This window comes from Tympanuchus pallidicinctus, unplaced genomic scaffold, assembly GCF_026119805.1.
Source record: "Tympanuchus pallidicinctus isolate F22 unplaced genomic scaffold, pur_lepc_1.0 scaffold5, whole genome shotgun sequence".
NCBI classification, from domain to species: domain Eukaryota; kingdom Metazoa; phylum Chordata; class Aves; order Galliformes; family Phasianidae; genus Tympanuchus; species Tympanuchus pallidicinctus.
The window spans coordinates 72447459-72471091 of record NW_026294769.1 but is presented as its reverse complement, the minus strand read 5'-3'; the positions used below and the strand labels follow the sequence as shown (position 1 = coordinate 72471091).

Genomic DNA, 23633 nt, shown 5'->3' with positions numbered 1-23633 from the left:
ATAAGGTCAACAACAGTAATTGATTCTTTGGTCTTTCTCTGAGCATATCATACATCTGGCCTTTCATTCCTTGTCTTCAGGAATGGACATTGTCAGCTGTGTCTTGATTATGTTGCTTAAGAAAGTAGAAAGTTGCATTGTTACAAGGGTAGCAAGCTGGAAGTAATCTTTTACCTGAATTACTACAGGTTTACAAACTTACAAATCAATAGAGCTTTTAAAGCTTTACTTGGCAGCCCTTATAACCATGCTGAAAGGAAAACCATATTTTCCTGACTGCAGTTCAGTGCACGTGTTCTTTCTCTGATGCTTCAGAGCTCAGCTTTTCTCAGGATTTTGCTTCCCCTCTCCCCCTTTCACACATACCTTTGGCTCACTTCTCTTAACATATGCTTCTCTTTCCTGACACAGCACTGTAAAACTTTGCTGTAAAATAGAAATTGTCAGAGAAGTCTTATAAACCTTTCTGCAACTTTGGCAGAATGGCTGCTGAGCCTAATGAAACACTGCTGACTCCCACAGTTGCCAAGTAAGAGATGGGGAGGACAGTTGTAGGAGGCTGAGAAGCAGTAATTAAACTGAGAAAGAAAATTGGAAAACTGGATGATGAAATCCTCAAGGAAGCCTGTCACTTGTTTCCTTAATCCCATCCTTCAGGTCTGTCATTTGACCCAACATACTTGCTGCTTGCAGACTGTTGCATGGGTAATACCAAAAGCTGTAACAAAAGGCAAAATAGCTTGGTCAGGAGGGGTTATTACTCTTCTAGGGCTTAAAAACATTCCAGGACTGTACGTGAAGCCACACAGTGATGCTTTGTACTGAAGCTACTGGAGAGCAAGAGCATCATTTTGTTGCCAGTTGGGCTGCTCAAACTGTTCTTTGGAAGTGGATGGCTCTTCTTCTCATCGTAGGTATGGCATGCAGCCAGTGGTATCAAGCAGGGCCTGCTGTCATCAGTGCCACATTTTCAGAAGTGGTTTCTGCTGTCAAAGCACGATTTGTTTGCATCCTAAGGAGACTAAGGGGACTTAAGATTTGAAGTCAAAGTTTTAAGAAAATGCTGTGTGCTTTTCCAGCATCTCTGAAGTAATTTGATCCTTCTAATATTCCTATTAATTATTTATTCACTTATCTCTATGTAGATCCATGGATCCTTTTGTCTATAGCCTCATCCTTTTGACACAGAGCAACTAAAGCAGCAATGCAGGTGCATTTTAAAAGCATGAAACTAATCTTTTGGATATCACAATGGTGAAGGCAGTGGGAGAAGAATGCAGACATCTCTCCAGCCCTCTCTCTTTGCTCCTCAAATTTTTCCAGATGCGTTGAGGGCAGGCTGCAGGCTGTCCCTTTTGCTGATAGCTTTGGAGATCATTTTCTGTGTTTTGCTGTTGGATATCAGGCCCTCAAACTACTGTGTTTTTATGCACTCATAACATCCCTTCAATTATTTGTTCTCATGCTTGTCACTCCCTTCAAACCTAATAACTCCATCCAAACAGTGGCGATGTGCTTTTTCCATCCGCTCTCCTGGCCCACAGCTGATTCAAGCCAAGCAGACAGTCGTATCTTCACGGCCATGCTGAGCAGTGCAGTGAGCCCAGCCATTGTGCAGACATCCCTGCTGACAGGAGCTAAGCAGGAGGGGAAGGAGAGGATGGACTGCTTGCAACTGGGTGACAGCGTGCTCCAGAAAAGTATGTTCAGAATGCAGACTGCACGTACTCCTGCCTGTAAGATGTATGTAATGTGCTGACAGCTTGTGAATGTTGCCAGCTAAGCAGAAAGGCTCATATTTGACAGGCGCAAAAGGAAATTCAGGATGTAAATTTTACCAGTGGAAAGACTTAAGCCACAGTTATGCTACTGCTCTATTTTATGGTCTGTTTATGGCAATGGGTCACTTCTGAGACCCTGAGCAAATACGAGATGCCTGAAGACTTGGTAGGCACTCAGGGAGAAAGCGAACAGCAATTAAAAACCTCAGGGTAACAGCGTTGTTCTGAGTTTTCCCACCTGCATGCTTGCAATCGCAGTGAGCCCTGTGATCACAGTATACTGTAATATCAGATGCAAACTGGAGAGGTTCTCGCTTCCCATATGACATCAGGCTGTGATTTCCAGTAGTACTTGAAAGCATTTCCTTCTTAAAAGCTCATGCTCCCATGTTGGGAAACTGTTCATTGTAGCAGTGGGCACCAGGAGAAATGGCTGCTTTTTCATAACTCTTCCCTGTTGCTTGGCTTTTTTCAGGCCAGAAGCCAGAAGGTTTCTCATAGGAGTTGCAACCTCAGTGTGAGTGCTTGCTGCACAGCAGTGGAGCGTTGAGACCACCAGTCAACATGTATTGCTTTGAATTGCTTTTTTGTCAGCACTGAGCCCCATGAAGCTGTAAGCCATTTCAAGTCTTAAACCCAAGGCAAATAGCAAGAAGCAAAAAGATTTGTGATTAGATCCAGTTGTGATAGCTCTGTGTTGTAAATATTTAGAGAGCAGACATCTGGATGCAGTTCTGAAATGGTTGCAGCCTCATTCTGAAATCCCTACTCCTCATACAGAGACCCCAGTACTGAAAGTTCACACTGTCTTCTGCATTTCTTGGGTTGGAACTAGATGATCTTTGAGGTCTCTTCCAACCCAAGCCATCCTGTGATTCTGTTGTACCCAAATGGTGAGCAGATACTGAGGTTCTCACGTTGTCACAGCTTTTTGATTACTCATTTTACTTGCTAATCCTTTAAAAATAAGGTCTACGTTTCAAACAGATCAATGTAAAAATATTTTTAGCAACATGTGGTGTTTTATACAGAAATGAAACCGCAGAATAAAAAGTATTTGCAAGGCATGACAGCTTCTTGTGCGAGCTCAGAAACTTGTATGGTGTTTACTTTAAATGTACAAACAAGTCTCTAGGTGATGATTTCTGACAAATGAAAATAGGCACTTAGCATCCTATTCCCATATCAGATCTTATTGTTAAACTTATAAAGAACTATTTTTCCCCCAATAGAACTTATCAAAAAGAGGTTTTGAATAGAAACTGCTGTATGGGAGTTAATCTTTCTTCCATGTAACTCGTGACCTCACGCAGCCCTTAGACTGATGGTGACACAGTGAGCATTTCCTGTGAACCGTGAGCAGTGCTGGTCCCACTATTGTTGGGCACTTTTTTGTCTGGGAAAAAACAAACCCTTATTTACTAGAAGCCAGTGTCCTGTTTGTTTGTAGCTGGCTGGGAAATGCCATATTACAAGGGTCTCAGTGGCAGTCAACGCTGCTAACAGAAGCTGTTGTTGTGTTTTGCTCTTTTTCTCACTGATTTCTATGGGACTTCTGCGTCTGACTTGTGACCTGCTCTGCATTCAGTTCATGGCACACAAATATTAACCTTGTTTATCCAGTATGGTTTTCTTTCTCATTGTTTCCTCAGATTTGCCATCAACAGAACACTAAATGATAATGCTCCAGCTACTATTCCTCACTTTTTCCCCCAAGTTGATGCACAGCAGTAGCTCTGTTGGAGCTACTATCCGACCAGGCAAGCACACTGGTGGAAAATGAAGGCTATGCTTTTATTTTCTCTTCAGTTGGTAATGGGATGCAGCTGCTTTGTCCTTCCAGTCCGCATGTGAGTCTCAGCAGCCTCCACTTTTATTGTTACACAATATTGCTCTTGGCCACCCAAAATCAGTCCCAGCCTAGTTACAGCCTGTTCCAGGTGAGCACAGCAGCTCTCAGAGGTTGGGGCAGTTTACATTCCTCTGTAAGAGGCTGTGGCAATGCAGGCATTTGGATGCCAAGCTCACGCTGCAGAGCTGCCATAAAGTCATGAAGTCCAAACTGCCATCCGTGCATCTATTCTGCACATCAGAGGCTGGATGCTACAGGGCTGCTGGCCTGGCACCTCATCTTAGCCAAGTTTATTTTAAGCAAGTGCTGCATCTAAGCCCTTGCCACTAGAAGGGGACATTGGAAGGAAGTCCTTGGTGTCAAAATATTCCATTTATCTATTCGTTTCTGCTCATCGTCATCTTGTCCTGGCCTGGATGCCTTCTAAGTGTCTTCATACTGTAAAATACTGTATTCAGTGGTTGTGTAGCTAAAGCATGGCAGCATACATATACAGAGAAAGGAACCATTAGGATTAGATTGAAGCATTGGGGTTGGATTTCTCCTTCCCCGTAGAACTTTCTCCTTTATATCAAAATGTGTAGCACTAAAGCAACCCAACTCTTGAAATGATGCAAGTCCTGTAGTCTGTCGATATGAAGCATGAGTATTCTGAAGAATATCTACAGGGTACATCTTGAAGTCTCACCTGATGGAACAGTGTGGCTCTGTGCCTTGGGAAGCTCTTTCCTGGAAGCCCCATGGCAGAACATGGCTGTGAGCTTTACAGAAGCCTGGCTTCCCAGCAAACATCAGAGCAGATGACTTAGTCTGTACGGAGAGAGTAGGCTCTTCATGGCATGGGACGTAATTCAGGCTTCTGCTTGATGCAGACCAGAGGTTGGATTCACTGGGTAGGCTACATCTTATCAATAGCATGTCTCAGCTTTGATAGATAGCTACCCAAAGCTCGCTCCTCTGTCACTTGAAAGTTATTCCTTTCCTCTTTATTTGGAGGAGCACTGAAAGCTCCTCCAGGGTGGAATTTTAGGAATTCTTCTATTTTTCTTGGCATGGGGCTATTCTTGTATAGATTGTTATCTTGGCCTCTTTTTCTTAAAGATGCATATTTTGGCAGCTAAAGTTCAATAAACAAATGCGAAATGGTTTGTCTAAAGAAGGATCTCCAAATTTTACATACATGGTTAAGTATCCTTTTTTCCATAAAAGCTACTATACATCCCTAGCTCTATTTTGAAATCACTGAGATTCCTATCTTTTGCAAGCCATTTTCAATGCAAATATTTGGATTTAAGCTTTGATTTATTATAGATGATGGGAAGATCACCCTTTTCAATCAGTGGAAATAAAACCTTCTCAAGTAAGCACTTCAGTCTCTCTCCTCTGACTCATACAGGGAAAGATAAGACTAAATGTAACAGAGGTTGAGTAGAAGCCCTTTTTTCCTTTCGTTTACTGATCTGTAACATCAAACCAGAATGCAGGCCTTAACCTGCTTTTGAGTTATTACACGTAAAGTTACTTTGAAAGTACTGAAGTCAAAGTAATGCTAGCAGTAAAAATCACTGTGTTTTTTTAATAATCTCAGGACATCTTTATGCCAGCTGGTTACTTGTGTCTATAAAGCATGCCAAAAGGACCTCTTTCCAATTTAGAAATGTGCAGTTTTTATGGTTTGTAAATAGGTTTTAATTTGATGCAGAAGTAATTGTTTCAGATAGATTAAGGTAATGATTCAAGAACTCTTTTTTTGCTAAGATTTCCATCTAGCAGAGAAGTGCCACCGTGGTCTGGATACAAAGTGTGGCAGCAAGGACTGAGGGACAGTCAGAGGAGCAAAGAATCATTTGTGTTGGAAAGGACCTTGAAAGGCCAGCTAGTCCAACTCCCCTGCAATGCACAGGGACACCTGCAGCTCCATCAGGTGCTCACAATCCCATCCAGCCTGACTCCGACTGTCTCCAGGGATGGGGATTCCTCCATGTCTCTGGGCATCCTGTGCCAGTGCTTCACAACAAGCTGTACAAGCCCCTGTGCCCACAGATGCTCACTCCTGTTACAGCTCCCTGCTGTACTAGCGTTCCTTTTTGTTACAGCTTACAGCCTGCATTAAAACAGGAATAGGTCTTCCTTCTCAAAGCCTTTTGGCTAAGTTAGTTGTCTCAATGGCTGTTGGAATATTAAAAAAAAGAAGCCTCTTGATTGCATCCATTTTCTTACATTGGTGTTTACTTCCAGTTGGTTAAACACAGTGTGTGGACTTCTTTAAAACAGACTTGCTGCAGTGAGTTGTCACCACAGAATAGAAACCTCTGATGCGTAAGTGCCTCTGAAAAGGATGGCCCTGCAGAAGCAAAAGGGGAAGAGTGTTTATGCATTGATGTGCCTTCCATGTCCTGCAAAAAAAACCATCCACCTCAAGTATATCATAACCTGCTTAGCATTTAGTTTTACATGCCTTGAGCCACATGCCTCCACTTTGCTACCGTTAATTTTCTTTGGAGCAAGCCAGCTTCTGTATGCCAGTGCAGATGTGCATAAGTGGCAGCATCCAGGAGCAGGTGGGGTACCAGTTAAGCACACAGATCCTGATCCTACTTGTGCTTTTGGGAAGGCTGTTGAGCTCAGTGAGGTTGAAGATGTTAAAATCACAGAGAGTGGGAGGTTTCCTCATGCTTTTCTCTTTGGATTGCTGACTTGTACCTGTGATTAGGAGAGCACTTGTAAAAGAAGCTCGGTGGTGGAACTGCAGTCAGGATCTGGAGGAACAGTGCAAGAACCATGGCTCATAGCTGAGGTGCTCCAGTCCCTTCATCATCTTTCTGTCCCTCCATTGCTCTCTCTCTGATATGTGCGTGTTCCTCTTGAACTGGGGGTGCAGAACTGGACACAGCACTCCAGGTGCAGCCTCACCAACACTGAGTAGAGGGAAAGGATTCCTTCCCTTGGCCTGCTAGTGATACTTTGCACTATACTTTGCCTGATGTGACCAAGGTGCCGCCTGTACCAACACAGATTGTATTGCTTAGAGACCTAAAACCTGCTGCAAAAGAAGACAAGCTGTGTGGTAACTGCCCTGTGCAGGATTGGCCTCAGGTGCAGCCTCCAGCTGCCTTCAGACAGGGTTGGCAGTCAAATCATATGCTCTCCTCATTCCCCATGGGAAAGGCAGGGTGCTGAAGGGTATGTTTGGTCTAAAAGCATATGCCAGGCAGCTTGGAACATGCACATCTCTCCCCATAACTCGGTGCCCATCAAGGCAGCATTACTTGTTAGCTTGTGTGTAAGCCAAAGCTGAGTTAAATCATGTAGACTTTGGCCTTAGAATGGATTTTGAATCCGGATGGTTTTTTTTTTATGGTAGCTTACGGGAAGAAAAAAATGAGAGAGAAAGAAATAAATTATTTTATTATTTTCCTGTAATATAATTACTGTTATCACTACAGCCTTGGCAAAATCTGATTTATCTTTTGGGAAGTCGGCATCACTGGTCGGGATTTGATGACACTTTAAATAACAGGTGATTAGCCTTCCAGATTTACAGCCTAGGCTGTTCTGGGCTGGGATTGGTATAATCCTGCCTGCTAAGGGATGGCTCAGCACACTGAATGGAGAGCACGAGGTGCAGGTTGATCTCACCAGCAAAGGTTGCACGCTACTACACTCACAGCATCCAGCTCTGAATAATGTATGGTTTTCCTCTATAGGGCACAGACACCGAGCTTTTCAGCCCTGGCATCGCTTGGATTGCCAGCAACTGATTGTTTTATTTGTAGTGCTTTGCTAAAGAGCCTGTCAGAGGGGTTACATGGCCTGTGCTGATAAACTGAGATGGGAACAGATGTGAGAGGACCACAGCGCGGCTCTTCTGGACCAGCCTGCCATCTGCAGGCCACTGCTTGCCGTGGTGGAGCTGTGCAGAGCAGCGCTTTGGGGTCTTCTCTTCTTACCAGTCAGATGCTGTCCATCATCCTCAGCCCTTTTAAGTCTTTAATAACTCGGTTACAAGGGATGGTCTTGGATGTTCAGTACCACTGTGATGTTCAGCTGCTGTTGAAGTTCAGCAAAAAAGTGATTTTTTTGGACTGTAGTAATTACTGTAGATTAGTGATTACACTGTTAGGTCACTCTTTATTGTGATTTGAGTAGCTTAAATATATTATTGTTGAATTAAAGGTATGTAATACATGACCTGTGCTTTTCCCATTGATAAGAAATGTAAACTGAGTTGTTTGTTGGGAACAAAACATAAGTCAATGAACGATCAGTTCACAATTTTCAAAGGTATGATAAAATTCCCTGTGTAAAGTAAAACGTTTGGTGCATGCCACATAACTTTAATCCTTTTTGTCTTTGTTGTAGGTCTTCCTGAACAGTACTACAGCCTCACTTGGTTCCTTAGCCCAATCCTGGGCTTGATCTTCACTCCACTTATAGGTTCAGCTAGTGACCGCTGCACGCTGAGCTGGGGCCGCCGGCGGCCTTTCATCCTTGCTCTCTGCATCGGTGTCCTCTTTGGAGTTGCACTTTTCCTTAATGGCTCCGTTATAGGTAAATGACGAGGAAATCATCTGCATATATCACCTGGTAGCATATCTGCATTCAGATTTTTCTGTAAGAAGTGAATATTACAACCAGCAGCTGAATCACCATACTGTGTTGTGTAGCAATCTTTGCAACGCTGCACTTGAGCTATCCACTTTAAATGCTTTTTACTTTCACTCAGAAGCTACAGTGCTGTGCTGAGTGTAGTGAGTATTGTGCAGTCGTAGCTGTGACTGTTAACACGGCTTTATTCATACAATGGTTGCCAGCATAATGTTTGCAGTCGCTGAGACGAATTTCGTTGATCCTTGACATGGGAAAATTGTAGCAACCTGTTCACAGGGAAATGTTTCCTGTTGTGATCCGTTTTCCCTTTAATGCATATCTGACAACACATCCTGTTTCCAGCATTATTTCAAAAGTTATCTTTTCACTTTTTCTTGTGCTTTTCTTAGATCCGGTATTGAAAAAGTCCAGAACACAGTTAATATTTGTTTATCAAAAACTATGTGGGAAAATAATTTTTCCAGAGCCCCCATCAAAGCTGGTAAAAATAGTTTTTCCGTGAGCAGGGTTTACTACAGAGCTTAATCTACAATCTAAGACTCTTTGTAAATATAGTGTAAGAGAGGTGACAGCAAGTACCTTTGGGGAAATGTTTACATCATGATGCAAATGAAAGGAACTTAGCACCTAATAATATCCTCTTGGCTCTCTGCTTTTGGGAAAGCTACAGCTCTATTGTGAAGAGGTTGTACTAATTGAGGAAATGAGGGGAACGTTACCTTAGCTCAGCATGTTAGTTTTCAAAGCCAGGTTGGGATGACATACAATGGCTTTCAATTTCTTTTGCTGTGGACAAACTGATGAGCTAAATTCACCCAAGCAATAAGTATTAATTATTTGAATTGTGGTCATTAGTTGTACTTTGGCACTGTGTCTCCAAAATTTGCTCCCCCTCTAGATGTACACATAATAATAGACTGCAGCCCTATTACAAGATTGAAATTACAATCGTAGAATCATTTAGGTAGGAAAAGTCCTCCAAGGTCATCAAGTCCAACCATTATAATTGACAAGGAGCTCTTATTTCCACACTCAGTTTCAAGTATTCTAGTGCTATTTTTGTGCAATAAAATTTCTTCAAAGCAGGGAGCCTGGAGCAAACTCAGCTGGAACGAGGGCCATTCCGTGGTCTTCTGCAGCCTGTTCCATACTGGAAGATAAAGACTTGATGCTGGCATTCAACTCATACCAGCCACCTAATCTTTTATCGAGAGCAGCTTCATAATGAAACAATGTTACCCTAATTGTAATGGTGGCCTGTATCGCTTTTCAGAGAAAAAAAGGCAGTGAATACTGTACACCTCCCAGGAATACAGCCACGTGTAGACAGTCCGTGCTCGTTCTCTCTACCGCCCTGTTGAGATTTGCAACAAATTGAAAGCACTGACACTGCTGGTGTTTCCTGCTGTAACTTTCAACCCAGTGTGGAACACAAAGAGGCTTCTGTAGCATTCCAAGAACATGAGGCAATGAGGATGAGGTGTGCAGGAATCACAGCAGTTGAGATTTAGGTGGTTTTTGATGGCTTAGCCGTTCATCTTTTTCCACCGTCACTTTCATCAGTTGCCAGACTGATAAAATCATTACTGTACGTGGAACAGCTAAATCCCTCTGATTCAAGTAATTCATGCTTTTGCCCATGATTAGTTTCATGAAAAATTCTCCAGCAGTGTAGTACTGCTGCCTTTCTGAGCAGACAAAACGTACTTCATCCCACGCTCTCCACAGAAGCTGACTGATGCTTTTTGCAGTGACCTATAAATACCTTCATGTTGCTTTGCCCTTAAATGTTTTGCACGTGAAAGTGGTCTAGAAAATACAAATGCTTAAGAAAAGCAGAGACAGAGGTGAGGAGATTAAATTCCATTTAATCCCGTTGTACTGCAACCATTATGTGCTAGGAGCCACGTCAGGAATGCTGTCAGCTGTTCACTTACTTGTGTTTGTAATCGATAGATGAAGTTTTGCTCTTGGATGCTCTCCTCTTCCATTGTGGCTTGTCTGTAAAACAGCCTTCAGCATATGGAGGAAAACACACAAGGAATGTGAATTAATACCTGATGCAATCAGAGCTTTAAGAGAGACTTTCAAAATAGCATTTTGAAAAATAAATATCAGCCTCAAAAATGCAAAAACACAATCTTCTGTTCCAGACCTTCCATAACGGTGTGCCAGAGAGTTGAAATTGCCATTTTATTCTGCAATAGAATGTTTCCCATGAGTGTGTTAGCCACTTTTCTCTTAAGGAGATTAACCTTGCCCTTAGCAGTTTTTGCTTAGACTCATGTGCTCAGATTGCTCACCTGTCTTTCCTCAGGTCTGGCTATTGGCGATGTCCCAGACAGGCAGCCCATCGGCATCGTCCTCACGGTGCTTGGTGTTGTGGTGTTGGACTTCTGCGCTGACGCGACAGAAGGGCCGATTCGGGCGTACCTGTTGGACGTGGTGGACAGTGAAGAACAAGATATGGCCCTTAACATCCACGCCTTTTCAGCTGGTACGTAGTCCACTGATTTGTTGCTGGCTGGCAGCTGCCGTCTCGTCCTGATGACCAAGTTGTGACTGAATTGATTTCTCACTGCTTATTTTTCATAATTTACCACTGCCACTTTCTTAGCAGTCTTGAAGCTCACAGTGTAACTGCCTTGGAGAAAGTACCTGTATGAACCACTAGGCAAAGAATAGAAAAAGTACTTATACTGTATAAAAGATGAATACAAAGGGCGCATACCTTGTGGCTTAAAGCAATAATATAGTTGTTACTATTATAAACCTTTTCAGTCACTTGATAAAAATTAGGTACTTGATGCTGTGTAGCCGAAATGATGGTGGAGGAGCCAAGGAGAAGGGCTGTGCTACTTGACCTTGTTTTTATTAGAAAGGCTGGTCAGGGATGTGATGGCTGGGGGAAGCTAGGGATGCAGCAATCACAATATGATGAGTTCAAGATCATGTGTGGAAGAAACAGAGCAATGAGTAAAATTGCTACCCAGGACTTTAGGAGAGCCACTTTGACTTCTTCAGAGACCTACTTGGGATGTTCAGCCTGGAGAAGAGAAGGCTCAGAGATAACCTGATAGTGGCTTTTCTATATGTGAAGGGGAGCTACAGGAAAAAAGGGGACAGACTCTTTAGCAGGGTCTGTGGTGATACAACAAGGGGAAATGGCTTCATGCTCAAGGAGGGCAGACTTACGTTACATATAAGGCAAAAATCTTTTACAGTGAGGGTGATGAGGCACTGGAACAGATTACCTAGTAATGTGGTTGATGCCCCACACCTGGAGACTTTCAAGGCAAGGCTGGATAAAGGCAACCTGATCTAGCTGTGGTTTCCCTGTTCACTGCAGGGGATTTGGACTAGGTAGCCTTCAGAGGTCGCTTCCAACTCTAAGGATTCTGTGATTCTATGTCCCGTGGGCTAGAGTGTTAAAAAGTAAGGGGGCCCATCAGAGCTGAATGGTGCTTAAACACCACTTCTTCCAAGCTCCAGATGGACCCCGATGGGATGCACCCACATGTGCTGAGAGAACTGGCAGAGGTGATTGTGGAACTGCTCTCTTATCATCTTTGAAAGGTCCTGGCAAATGGGAGAGGTGCCTGAAGACTGGAAGACATAGCTGCTGCCACTCAGTCTTCAGAAAGCATAAGGAGGATCTGGGAAACTGCAGGCCAGTCAGTTTCACCTCTGTCCCTGGAAAGGTGATGGAATAGCTTGTTCTGGAGCCATCTCCAAGTGATTGGAAGAGAAGAAGGATATCAGGAGTAGTCAACATGGATTCACCAAGGGGAAATCATGCTTGACTAACCCGATAGCCTTCTGTGATGTCACCACTGGCTGGGTAGATGAGGGGAGAGCAGTGGATGTTGTTTACTTTGACTTCAGCAAGGCGTTTGATCCTGTCTCCCACAACATCCTCGTTGTGAAATTCACCTCACCAACCACTCATCTATCCCACATTCTCTGTGAAGTGGATTGAGAGCTGGCTGACTGGCAGAGCTCAGAGGGTGCTCATCAGTGGTGCACTGTATGGCTAGAGCCCTGTAACTAGCAGTGTTTCTCAGGGGTCAGTGCTGGGTTGGGTCTTGTTCAACATCTTCATCAACAAGCTGGATGAAGGGATAGAGTCCAACCTCAGCAAATTTGGTGGTGATAAAAAGCTGGGAGGAGTGGCTGACACACCAGAAGGCTGTGCTACCATTCAGCAACACCTGGGCAGACTGTAGAGTTGAGCAGGGAGGAACCTAATGAGGTTTAACAAGAACAAGTGAGTTTTGCACCAGGAGAGGAGTAACTACAAGCATCAGTACAGGTGATGGCTCTATGGCTACAGTCATGCAGCATTGGAACAGGCTGCCCAGAGAGGTTATGGTGTCTCCTTCTATAGAGATACTCAAAACTTGTCTGGATGCCTACCTGTGCAAACTACTATAGAGTACCTGCTTTAGTAGGGGACTTGGATTCAGTGATCTCTTGAAGTCCTTTCCAACCCCTGCGATTCTGTGAAAATGGGATAGTCCCTGCTCTGAAGTTTATGCTGAACAGTCAAAACTCAGTAGTGGGAAGCAAATTCAGGTGGTGTCTCTTGTTAATCCTGATTCCTTCTTGTCAGAGGAGAGAGTAACAGCAATGTAACCTGAAAGAGAATGTTTCTTAATATATCTGTAAAGTGAAAATAGGTTTAAACCCAGGTACTGTACTTGTTAATGAGCCTTATATGTGTAGAAATGAGAATAAGGCAGTAACTGACGGACAACCGAGATACTGTTGCACCTTTCATTAGCAATATATGTTCATTTGTTGGGATTGTTTAGAATGGGATTGTTCAGTCTGGAGGAGATTCAAGAGACCATACTGATCTCTACAAATCCCTGAAAGAAGGTTGTGGTGAGGTGAAGGTCAGCCTCTTCTATGGCATAACTAGCAATAGGACGAGATGGAATAGAATCAAGCTGTGCCACAGGAGATTGAGGTTGGTTGTTAGGAAAAATTTCTTCTCTGGAAGGGTGGTCAGGTGCTGGAATGGGCAGCCCAGGGAGCTGGTGGAGTCGCTGTCCCTGGAGGTGTTCAAGGAATGTTTAGATGTACTAAGGATGTGATTCAGTGGGGAAGTATTGGTGGTAGGTGGATGGTTGGACTGGATGAGCTTGGAGGCCTTTTCCAACCTTGGTGATTCTGTGTCTCAGAGACAGCAATCTGAAGACACCTTCTGTAAACACAGTGCTGTATTTATTTTTTCCTGAACATGTACACTTCAGGTACCTCACATCCTTTGAGAATATGGGAGCAACTGCCTGCCTCCCGTGCGGTAGCAGCCGTACTGCCTCAAAAAACAGCTTTGCACAAAAGCGACTTATTTTCTCTTCTGTGTATTTATGGATGCATGAAAACCCTGAGGGCACAGGACATCAGAAATTAGTCCTGAAACTCCCTCCCATGTGGCCCTGAGTTAGAGTGTATCAGCATGTCACAAAGAAGACGCACCACCAAAGAAGTGAACTAATCTGCCATTTTCTTAACTTTTGAAACCAAAATCGAAGAAGCTTTCATTTAGATTTTGTTAAGGTTGTCTGGTGTAAGCAGCTCCTTTGTCAGATTGAGTGTGCCTTTTTGGTGATCTGAGGTTATTGCTTATTGACGAAACTCCTTTCTCTCTTGCACAGGTCTTGGAGGAGCAATCGGTTATATGTTAGGAGGACTGGACTGGACACAGACTTTCTTGGGTGGTATTTTTAAATCTCAAGAGCAAGTCCTTTTCTTCTTTGCAGCCATTATCTTCTCTGTGTCTGTTGCTCTCCACCTTTTTAGCATTGAAGAAGAGCAATATAACCCTCAGCAGGACAGGATTGATGAGGAAGGAGACACACTTTCTAGTGTCAAATTCAGTGGTAGTCTTCCCCCTCTGAATCGACTGAATGTAATTAGTGAGGAGGAGCCTTACGGAGCCTCCATGTTCCACGATGAGGTTCAGTCAGAGCATGATCTCAATATGGAGTTCCTCGAGGTGAACATTGTAAGAAGTAAGAGTGACTCCGTTCTGCATATGCCTGATGCTACGCTGGAAATTGAATCGGAGCTGCTTTTTCTGCATGACATCGAACCTTCCATTTTTCAGGATGCTTCATATCCAAACACTCCCCACAACACCAGCCAAGAGATCATGAAGTCCAAACTCAACCACCTGTCTGCTTTCCTCAGGGACAATGAGAAAGAGGAGGAAATGTTGCTTGATAATCGCTTAAATGAAGATAAAGTCCCAAATATGAATGGCTCCCTACCAAAAGAGTTCCTCAACGGCCACGCTAGAATAGGCATGAAGCAATCCAGTACTTCAAACTCCATGCGGAGGCGGAGGCACATGTTCTACCGTCAGCCATCATACACCTTCTCCTACTATGGCAAAATAGGCTCTCACCGCTATCGCTTCCGTCGGGCCAATGCCATCGTCTTGATAAAGTCCTCACGCAGCATGAATGACATCTATGACATGCAGAAGCGGCAGCGGCAGAGGTACAGGCACAGGAATCAGAGTGGCACAACAAACTCGAGTGGAGACACAGAGAGCGAGGAGGGGGAAACTGAAACAACTGTCAGACTTCTGTGGCTGTCGATGCTGAAGATGCCGAAAGAGCTGCTGAGGTTGTGCGTTTGTCACCTCTTAACTTGGTTTTCGATCATTGCTGAAGCTGTGTTCTATACAGATTTCATGGGCCAGGTCATCTTTCAGGGTGATCCAAAGGTAAGAAGACAGTTACCTTTAGCAAACCTGCTTACAGCTACTCATTGCTGGGGCGTGCTCAGTAAAAGAAAGTGGCTTTGCATTTGTGTTTGTCGCAGGCCCCTTCTAATTCAACTGAGTTACATGCCTATAATGCTGGAGTTCAGATGGGATGCTGGGGACTGGTAATCTATGCTGCTACTGCTGCCGTTTGTTCAGGTAAGAGACTGCACAAGGCAGTGGAATGCACCTCATAAATGTGTTACAAGGTGAAAATTATTTCTGCTTCAGCTAACATCTGCCTCCTTGGTAGTGTGAAAGATATTTTGGAAAAGCATTTCAGGTGGTCATAAGCAGAGAGATTCCTTTAAGTATCAATATTTTTAAAAAATTCCTTCAAATGTAGAGGGGGAAATATGAAAAGATTGGCTAAGTGGCATATAGCACAAAATGGCATCAGAGGGTATTGAATTGCATCTAATTAGGCGTAAAGAAACTGTAATTTTGCTTGTTAGAAGATTCAAGCATATGCAAAGTCTTTTATCACAATGAAAATTCAGTATTTCTGAAAGTCTTTTTCTTGCTTTCCAATAACAGTTTACACTTGGAGACTCTAAAATTGAAAACTTTTGACAAACTTAAGTTCTGCCTTTGGCAGGACATGTGCAGGCACATCTGCACAGATCAATATCACGGCTGTTTACAAGGGTGGACAGTGATAGGACGAAGGGGAATGGTTTTAAACTGATACAGGGGAGGTTTAGGTTGGATATTAGGAAGAAGTTTTTTACTCTGGGGGTGGTGACACACTGGAACAGGTTGCCCAAGGAGGCTGTGGATGCCCCATCTCTGGAGGCATTCAAGGCCAGGGTGGATGTGGCTCTGGGCAGCCTGGTCTGGTGGTTGGTGACCCTGCACATAGCAGGGGGTTGAAACTGGATGATCATTGTGGTCCTTTTCAACCCAAGGCCATTCTGTGATTCTGTGATCATGGAGACTGCCTCTTTGTTGAGAAACATCAAATCAAAGTCCAGGTGGGCAGCTTGTGTCTGAACAGAGACTGAGGAATTTGAGGCAGACACTGAGGACATTGAATCACGGAATATCCCAAATTGGAGGGGACCCACAAGGATCAACAAGTCCAATTCCTGGCTCTACACAGGACCACCCAAAATTCAAACCCTGAGATGGCATTTGTTTTGTTCTTGATCTTTGCAGCCTTGTTACAGAAATACTTGGACAACTATGACCTTAGCATAAAAGTGATCTACATCCTGGGCACGCTGGGATTTTCTCTAGGCACTGCAGTGATGGCGATATTCCCCAACGTGTACGTCACCATGATAATGATCAGCACTATGGGAATAGTTTCTATGAGCATCTCCTACTGCCCCTACGCACTTTTGGGACAATACCATGATATTAAAGAGGTACGTGAAATATTTTGATCAAAGCAGGGCATGAACACTTTTCTGAAGATCAAAGTGACAGAGGAGATTTTCTAAAACCAGTAATTTGAGAAACCTGCTTGTAGCACAGATTTGTCCTTGGGAGCTGCTAATTAAGTCAGATGGAATTGGCATGAAGTTCTCTGTAGGGTTTTCTCAAAGTTGCTTTATCCTGTGCTGAGGTGTGAGAGGATATGATAGATTCTTGGCAGTCTTAGATCTTGAGGTGAGTCTGGAAATGCAGCTATGGATGTGGGGAGATGTAACGTCCTCATTTTTGCTGGAACTGAGGACATCTTTACTTTCCAGATTTTAGAACTGTTACATTTGGATTACAGACCACATGAGCATCATATGTTTTAACACATTTCTGTGCTGGTATCGGGAGGGAGATTCTTTTTAAAATCACAGAAATAATTTTCACCAACAGTCTGATGTAAATTTCTTACAAAAACTAGTCTGGGAGTCAAGTTCATGTAGGAGTGCCCCAGTAAATATCTGCTTCAGTGTAAGGAGGAGATGAGGAGGCTGTTGCTTTGGACATGCGTAGTGTGGTGCCATAAGGATGGCATAAAGTTGATGGTGGCTGAGACATTCAGGGACGATACCAGTGTTGGAATATGCAGTTTCCTCCCTTGTTTTACCTCCTAACATACATTTGTTGTATTTTCCAGTACATTCACCACAGCCCTGGGAACTCGAAGCGAGGATTTGGCATAGACTGTGCTATTCTGTCGTGTCAGGTTTACATCTCCCAGATCCTTGTGGCCTCTGCCCTTGGTAGTGTGGTGGATGCAGTTGGCACAGTCAGAGTCATTCCCATGGTGGCTTCAGTGGGATCCTTCCTGGGGTTTTTGACAGCTACCTTCTTGGTGATTTATCCCGAAGTCAATGAAGAGCCAAAGGAAGAACAGAAAGGACTGGGTCCTCCGGAGACAACTGAGGGCAACAGCACAAGCACAGAGAAGCCAACCGTCCTGAAGCTCACACGCAAAGGAACCACCGCGTCGGAGCTGGAGGGCGAGTCAGCTGTGTGAGGCCGCCGCTTGTTGCTCACCCACATTCCAGGGAGTGCAGGTGCAGGATCAAGAGCTCTTCTTTTTTTCTTTTTCTTTTTTTTTTTTCCAGGAAAACAAGTTAGGATCTTCACTACTTGTAGCTAAAATTGCAGAAGAAAAGGCAGTTTCATGCAAAAATGTAAACGAAGTTCTGTAGTCCTTAATATAGGTTTGAACAGGTAGCTGTGATGCTAATTGCTTTCCCTACAGCTTAGAAATGTCATTTCTGAACACTTTTCTATTACCAAACATTTAGATTTCAAGTAAGTTTTATTAATCTGCATGAGACAGTGTATACAATTAGCAGTTAGAAAAATTAACTTTTCAGCTGATTTTTAACTAACTGAAAATGGAAGCTATCTTGACTTACAGTCTCCTGCTGTTTATTTGTCTGAACATTTCCAATTTCACTAGTGCAGTAGCTGAATGAAATGCTTAGACATCATGATCAGTTCTTTTCATATGCATATTATTGGTCTAACAGCTACAGTTCTTGAACGTTAATTTTAGAAGTCATATTTTTGTTAGTGCAATTACTACAGAATTGTTTCATTTTCAAGGAAAAAAGCAATTACTGCAGTTTCTGAGAAACTGCTGTGAATCCTTTCGGTCTTACTGCTCAGCAATTACTCCCAAATCCGCTGCTTGTAGGTGACATTGAGTGAATGATGTGAACTGTAGGTGGAAGGACAGCAGCTGGGAGAGGTGATCAGCACTCACAGGTTTTTAATGCAAGTGCTGAATTTGATGAATGTCATTGGAATATGCTGTGACAGTTTTTAGCTGGGAGTTTTGCGTACTGGTGAGCTCTGGGGCTTCTTGGCACTTAAACTTAATCATCTTCATGCCGTGAAGGAGGGTGTCCCTGAGGTCAGCTTTGTGGGATGGGTGTGCAGATTCTCATTTGGTGGAAGGAAGTCATTGCTTACTTGCACTTTTTTGCTCCTTTAACCTCCAGGCTGGGAACGCATCAGTCAGGTTAAAGCACAGAGTCAGTACAACAAGGTGAACCAAAGGCCTACCTCTGTAACTTTATGGCATAGTCTGGTTGTATACAAATTTATGTCAGAAACAGTTTCTAGGCCTTAAAATCCAATCCACTCACGTGTTGCTGTTTCAGTCCCTGTCTGGGAGGAGTTGTAGGCTGGAGCTCTTCTGAGCTGCTCTACCAATTTCGTCAGCGCAACCTCCGTGCCCCTTCCTTGATTCAGGACATAGCTGCAGTGCAAAGACATTTTCTGTGAAGAGTTTAAAAGAGTTGAGCTAATCTGAGTTCCAGTTTTATTTGGATTGCTGGCAGTGCCCTGGTCCGTGGGCAAAGCTCAGAGATCCGGCAGCCACTGAAAGCGACTTCAGAAACTGAACTTCCATCTGTCGTCTTCTAAGGAGCGTTTGTGATGCTGTTCCCTCATCTTGGCGTGGACCTACGGGCTGCAGTCAGTCCTCGTGCTATGAACAGACAAATCACAGCTCACCGTAAGATTTCTGCTGCCTCCAACTTGTGATACTACAGTACTTTTAACTGCATGTGTAAATCATGCTGCAATATAGTCACTCGAAAGAAATATATATATTTCAAAATGAAAAGCAGTTTTTAATAATAAATTACTTGAATTGTCGATGTATTTAAGAAATGTATGTTTTGGTATATTTGAAGCTGACACGCAGTTTTGGCCGGCATCGGTGACGAATTCCTGGTGGCATACGTGTGTTGTGAGCTGAAGGCTGTCAGTCAGTGCGATGTCCTCTGCTACAAAGAGTGACAGCGTTGTGCTTAGGCTGCTGGAATTCCGAGCACTAAAGTACATGGAATCGCATGGGACTTCTTTTTTTGTTTTTATCCAAGTGTCTCAAAGAATCTTTTTTTTTTTTTAAGGTGAATATTATTTTTATCTAGAACACATACTGTGAACTGTGTTCTGACAGGGGAATAGTACTACTGAAGAATGTGAGACCTTACTGAAGAAAGCAGTTGTGAGAAATACTTTAACCGAACTTCTGCCGTGAATTTTATCATCTCAGTTACATTTAATATATTCTGGTGATGTTCATATATATAGAAGAGATGCGTGTTATATTTCACCCTATAACTGGCATTCGTGTAAAATACATACTGGGTTAGACGTTTTAAAGTGGCTTTACTATTTTATTTTTAAAACTTCTTGAAGATTCTGCTTTTGTTTCAAGGAACACTGTCAAGTACTCCTATGTGAACCTTGTTTCTTGCAAGGTTCTGCTACACTTTTTATAGCTCTTCTGGTCGCTGCCAGCCTTACCTATTTCCCCACCACTCACTAGTTCTTTGATGGTGAATGTAGCTTCCAACCACTACTGCTCTGCGTAGCATCTTTGTAAGCCAAGGTTTCTTTCACAGCACAGTCGAGTCACCAAGGTCCAGCTGCAACGAAGGAGGAGATGCTGAAGCTCCCTCTTGCAGACTGATGTTGCATGCGTTTATTCAGTTTTCTGTGTCGTGGCAAGCGGTGAGGATGACATCTCAAACCTAGAACGTTTCAGTCAAAGGCAGAGCAGGTCCAGTTTGTCCCAGCCTCGTTTCTAGAAACTGACATTAAAATGGGATTGTTTATGGCATTGTTTAGTGTGTTTGTAACACATAAATATGCACACTGCTTTGTAACAGGAAGCTCTATTTCACTGCCCTACAAAACCGAAGGAAATAATTGTCCATTGTAAACATGCCAAAGTATTTGTAGTGTTGCCAGAAGAGCTCACTTCGGGCAGCCCCTGCCAAAGCATCTCCTCCTGTCCCTCGGCCAGGCTGTGAAAGCACCGCGCTCGCTTCCCCTGCGCACACAGGGATCGTTTCTGACATCTGTTGATCGAATGCTTTCTCTTGAATTTGAGAACTTTCCTTTTCACCCCGGGGCATCTCAGGGTGGAGTGGGCACTCATTTATTTCTAAATGCATCCTTCACCTTTTGATACGAACTTCCCTTTTTGTCACAATTAAAATATAAATTAGCATGATTTTACGTCTTCACTGCAGAGGAGAGAGTTGAAGGGGCTTTACTTAATTCCTGATGACAGCAAGTATCATTGTTACTTGCCAGTATTTCTGTACAGTCCAACTTATCCTGCGTGCTCCATCTCCTTCACTGCAGTAGGTTTGTGGTTTTGTGGTTTCACTCCAAGTTGCTCTATACTGTAAACAATTTTAATGAATTTTGCTGCAGTCTTGGGTGGCGCGCAGCGCCCCTACATGAGACACTGATAGAGCTCAGATTGCTGAGCGTTTCACCAGGACTCTGCGGTCGGCAAGCTGCACGTCCTGAAGTATTTCACATGAAAGCAGAGCAGCTCAAACCGCACTGCTCCGAAAGGCACAGTGAGGATTGTGCACCGTTGGATTATCACAAGAGTCTTATTGGGCTCAAACTGTTTGTGGCTGGCAATTACAGATTCCAGAAGCAATAATTTCTTAGGAATGTTTCCCTTCCTGCTGGTTAGATGACTTTCATAGAGATTTATGACCCAAACAGGCTTTTTATAATACAAATCTGGTTGTGTTGGCTAGCGCTGGCAGTAAGCAGTTGTGGTAAGATGTGGGTTGCTCATCATCAGGAGGGAGGAAGCCAGTAAATCCAGCAGAGGTTAGTGCTCCTTGAAACTCCTTGCCCTTTTCCCCTTTTATTTGGAGCCCTTCCCTGCAGTTTGAAATAATTCCTTCTCAGAGGGAAGCTGGCATTTACCCTCCCAGCTTCTACTGCACAGCCCGTGGTGAGCAGGGCTGAGCCTTCCTCATCTCTTTCCCATCTCATCCAAATCCCCTGAGCACTTGAATGACAACAGCACCAGTAATGATTATTGCCAGATACCTCAATAAAGCCTCAGTTCCATCTAAAAAATGCATCTGCCCACCCTGTGCTGAGCTTGGCCTTCGTCACCCTTGTCACCATTACAGAAGGCAAGGCTTTTCACGGCTATGGTGCATCTCTTGCAGTAACGTGGGTTGCGACCACACCTGCCAGTGAAGGCGGAGGAAGTTGTGGTTGATATCTGGGAAAGCTTCCTCCATGCTAGGCAGGCAGGCAGGCAGGCAGGCAGGCAGGCAGGCAGTCACGTCGCAGGGAGCAGCAGTTTTGGTGGTCACTCCTCTTTTCAGTAATTTTCTCTAAACGAGAAGCTGATTCGCCAGCCACTCTGCGGTTCGGTCTCTGCGATGAATTCTAGTTCAATCACTGAGAGTTTTTTAGGTGTGTGTGTGTGTGTGTGCATGTGTCTGTGTGTATACAGCTTCATATACACACTGCTCGGGCCAAAATACCGTTGGTGGTTGTGTGCTCTTTGTCACTGTACTCGACAATGTTTTCAACTGAGTTCTTCCAGGCTTTCCCTCATCCTTGTCTGACGCGAGACGAGCTCAGCTATAAATATATATCCTATTTAAGTGAGTAAGTGAACTCCTGCATGATATTCCAAGCACATGTAGCAGCTTCGGCATCTGCAGTATCCGTTGCGAAAGAGAAGTTGGTTTTATTTGCAGCTGTTTTGTTCTTGCTTCCTTTTAATAGGCCAAATAAATGTAATGAACACCAAATGTTGCACAGAAATGTTATGAATGACTGTGTAGAAGAGATACCAAATTTTATTTTTCTTTGCAGAAACTTTATGGCAACAGAGAGTCCTCTAGCTGTTATTCTTAAATGACAAACTGAACGTTTGTGAAGTGCGTTGGAAATGGTCATTTTAAGACATGATGCTACCCAAAGTTTTCTGTTTCTCATGTTGCATCAAGAAAAAGCAGCTCCCAGAGGCAAGCTGCAGGAGCTCAGGTACCAACTGCTGTTTGGCTTTAGAGGTTCAGCAGCCTGGGCAGTTCAGAAATTACATTAGGTAACTTTCTAAAGGCTTAGTTGTCCTTCTGTAATATGGCAGTAGCACATGGCTTCAGTCTGCTCGAGCAGCAGGGTCTGCTTCAGTTTGTTATGTGATTTCAATTGCATTTCCAGGGGGGTGGTCTGCACTTGGCTTCTCCCTGTCCTTTAGCCTTGCTGTTCCTCACCGTAGAGAGGTCTGACATGGATGAAAATTATGGCTGTTTAGTGGCAAATATTTTCCCTCAAAAAAAAAACCACAATAAAGTTTCTTCTTAAATTCAAAAGCTTTCGCTGTGTTTGTGGCCTGCTAAAGCTTTACAGAAAGGCCAGGACGCAGCCTCAGTTCAGCATTCTCTGATATGTTCTTAAAATTTGGAGTTGGGGATGGAGCTCTGGAAGCAAAGCCTTCCTTGAGCAAATCATCCCCTTAGCCTGCACCTGCTCACTGCTCAGTGGTAGCCAAATTGTAGTAAACAGCCCCAAAACCAGAAAGACTGAACTATTAACAAATTGGCAGTTCTCAGTTATTACTCTGATGTAACATGAACGCTAAGCCCTTTTGGTAGCCCAATGACCAGCTTATTTTAAATGCCTCATATTAATAGAAAGCTGCATATAGGCATCTCATAGCAGAAAAAATAAAAAAGAGAATATTTAGTTCCTGTGTGAACTGGCCATACGACAACTACTTTTTTATCAACTTATTAAGTTGGGGCACTATAATAGCTCTTGCTGAGTTTAGCAATGTTTATAAGCATGTGTTAAACACATAACGTTAAGTTTTATGAGGAAAAAGGAATAAAGAAAAGTAATGTCACAGATGAATGTTTGAGTGCGTAGACGGCATAATGTATGTATGTTTTTTATTTCTACACTGTTGAGCTTATTTTCTGTTTTAAGGTTAAGAGAAAAAGAGTTGTTGCATGAGAACTGTTTTATTGTGTTCTGCACTTTCTGTTCTTTTTGTATAATCTTGTTTTGTTTTTTTTCATTTATGCATAGAAAACAAAAATCAATTTAGAGATATTCTACTCCACAAGACATTGTGTTCCAATCCGTTGTTCTGAATTTCGATCTTAATAAACATTTCAGTAAGAGTTTGTGGTTTGCATTCCTGTGTTGTTTGTAGGGAGCTTGGGTGGAGGCACTTAGCGATGGAGCCGACACTTGGAACATTTGGGTATATCAGGGGAGGGAACGCAGACAGAAGAGCAAACTGCTGCAGCCCAGGAGGGGTGCACGTACCTGAATACACATTCTGCTTTTGCCCTAGTTGTTCTGACCCGTTTCCAGGTGGAGGTAAGAGGGAGCTGTCACCTGCTCAGCC

The 23633-nt window shown here is 43.4% G+C and overlaps 1 protein-coding gene across 6 annotated transcripts in view; it reads left to right on the top strand.

The window, feature by feature from the left end:
• SLC45A4 (solute carrier family 45 member 4) overlaps positions 1 to 23403 on the top strand; it is an 86274-nt gene extending 62871 nt beyond the window's left edge. For 5 of the 6 annotated variants that reach the window (XM_052704791.1, XM_052704789.1, XM_052704790.1 and 2 more), the window contains 6 exons: positions 7996 to 8184; positions 10562 to 10741; positions 13908 to 14983; positions 15082 to 15181; positions 16181 to 16392; positions 17085 to 23403. In XM_052704791.1, coding sequence (XP_052560751.1) covers positions 7996 to 8184; positions 10562 to 10741; positions 13908 to 14983; positions 15082 to 15181; positions 16181 to 16392; positions 17085 to 17447 — 2120 coding nt within the window. In that variant the 3' untranslated portion in view covers positions 17448 to 23403. The remainder of the gene's footprint in view (positions 1 to 7995; positions 8185 to 10561; positions 10742 to 13907; positions 14984 to 15081; positions 15182 to 16180; positions 16393 to 17084) is intronic. The other variant, XM_052704794.1, reaches the window with a different exon arrangement.
• The last annotated feature ends 230 nt before the right edge of the window (positions 23404 to 23633 follow it).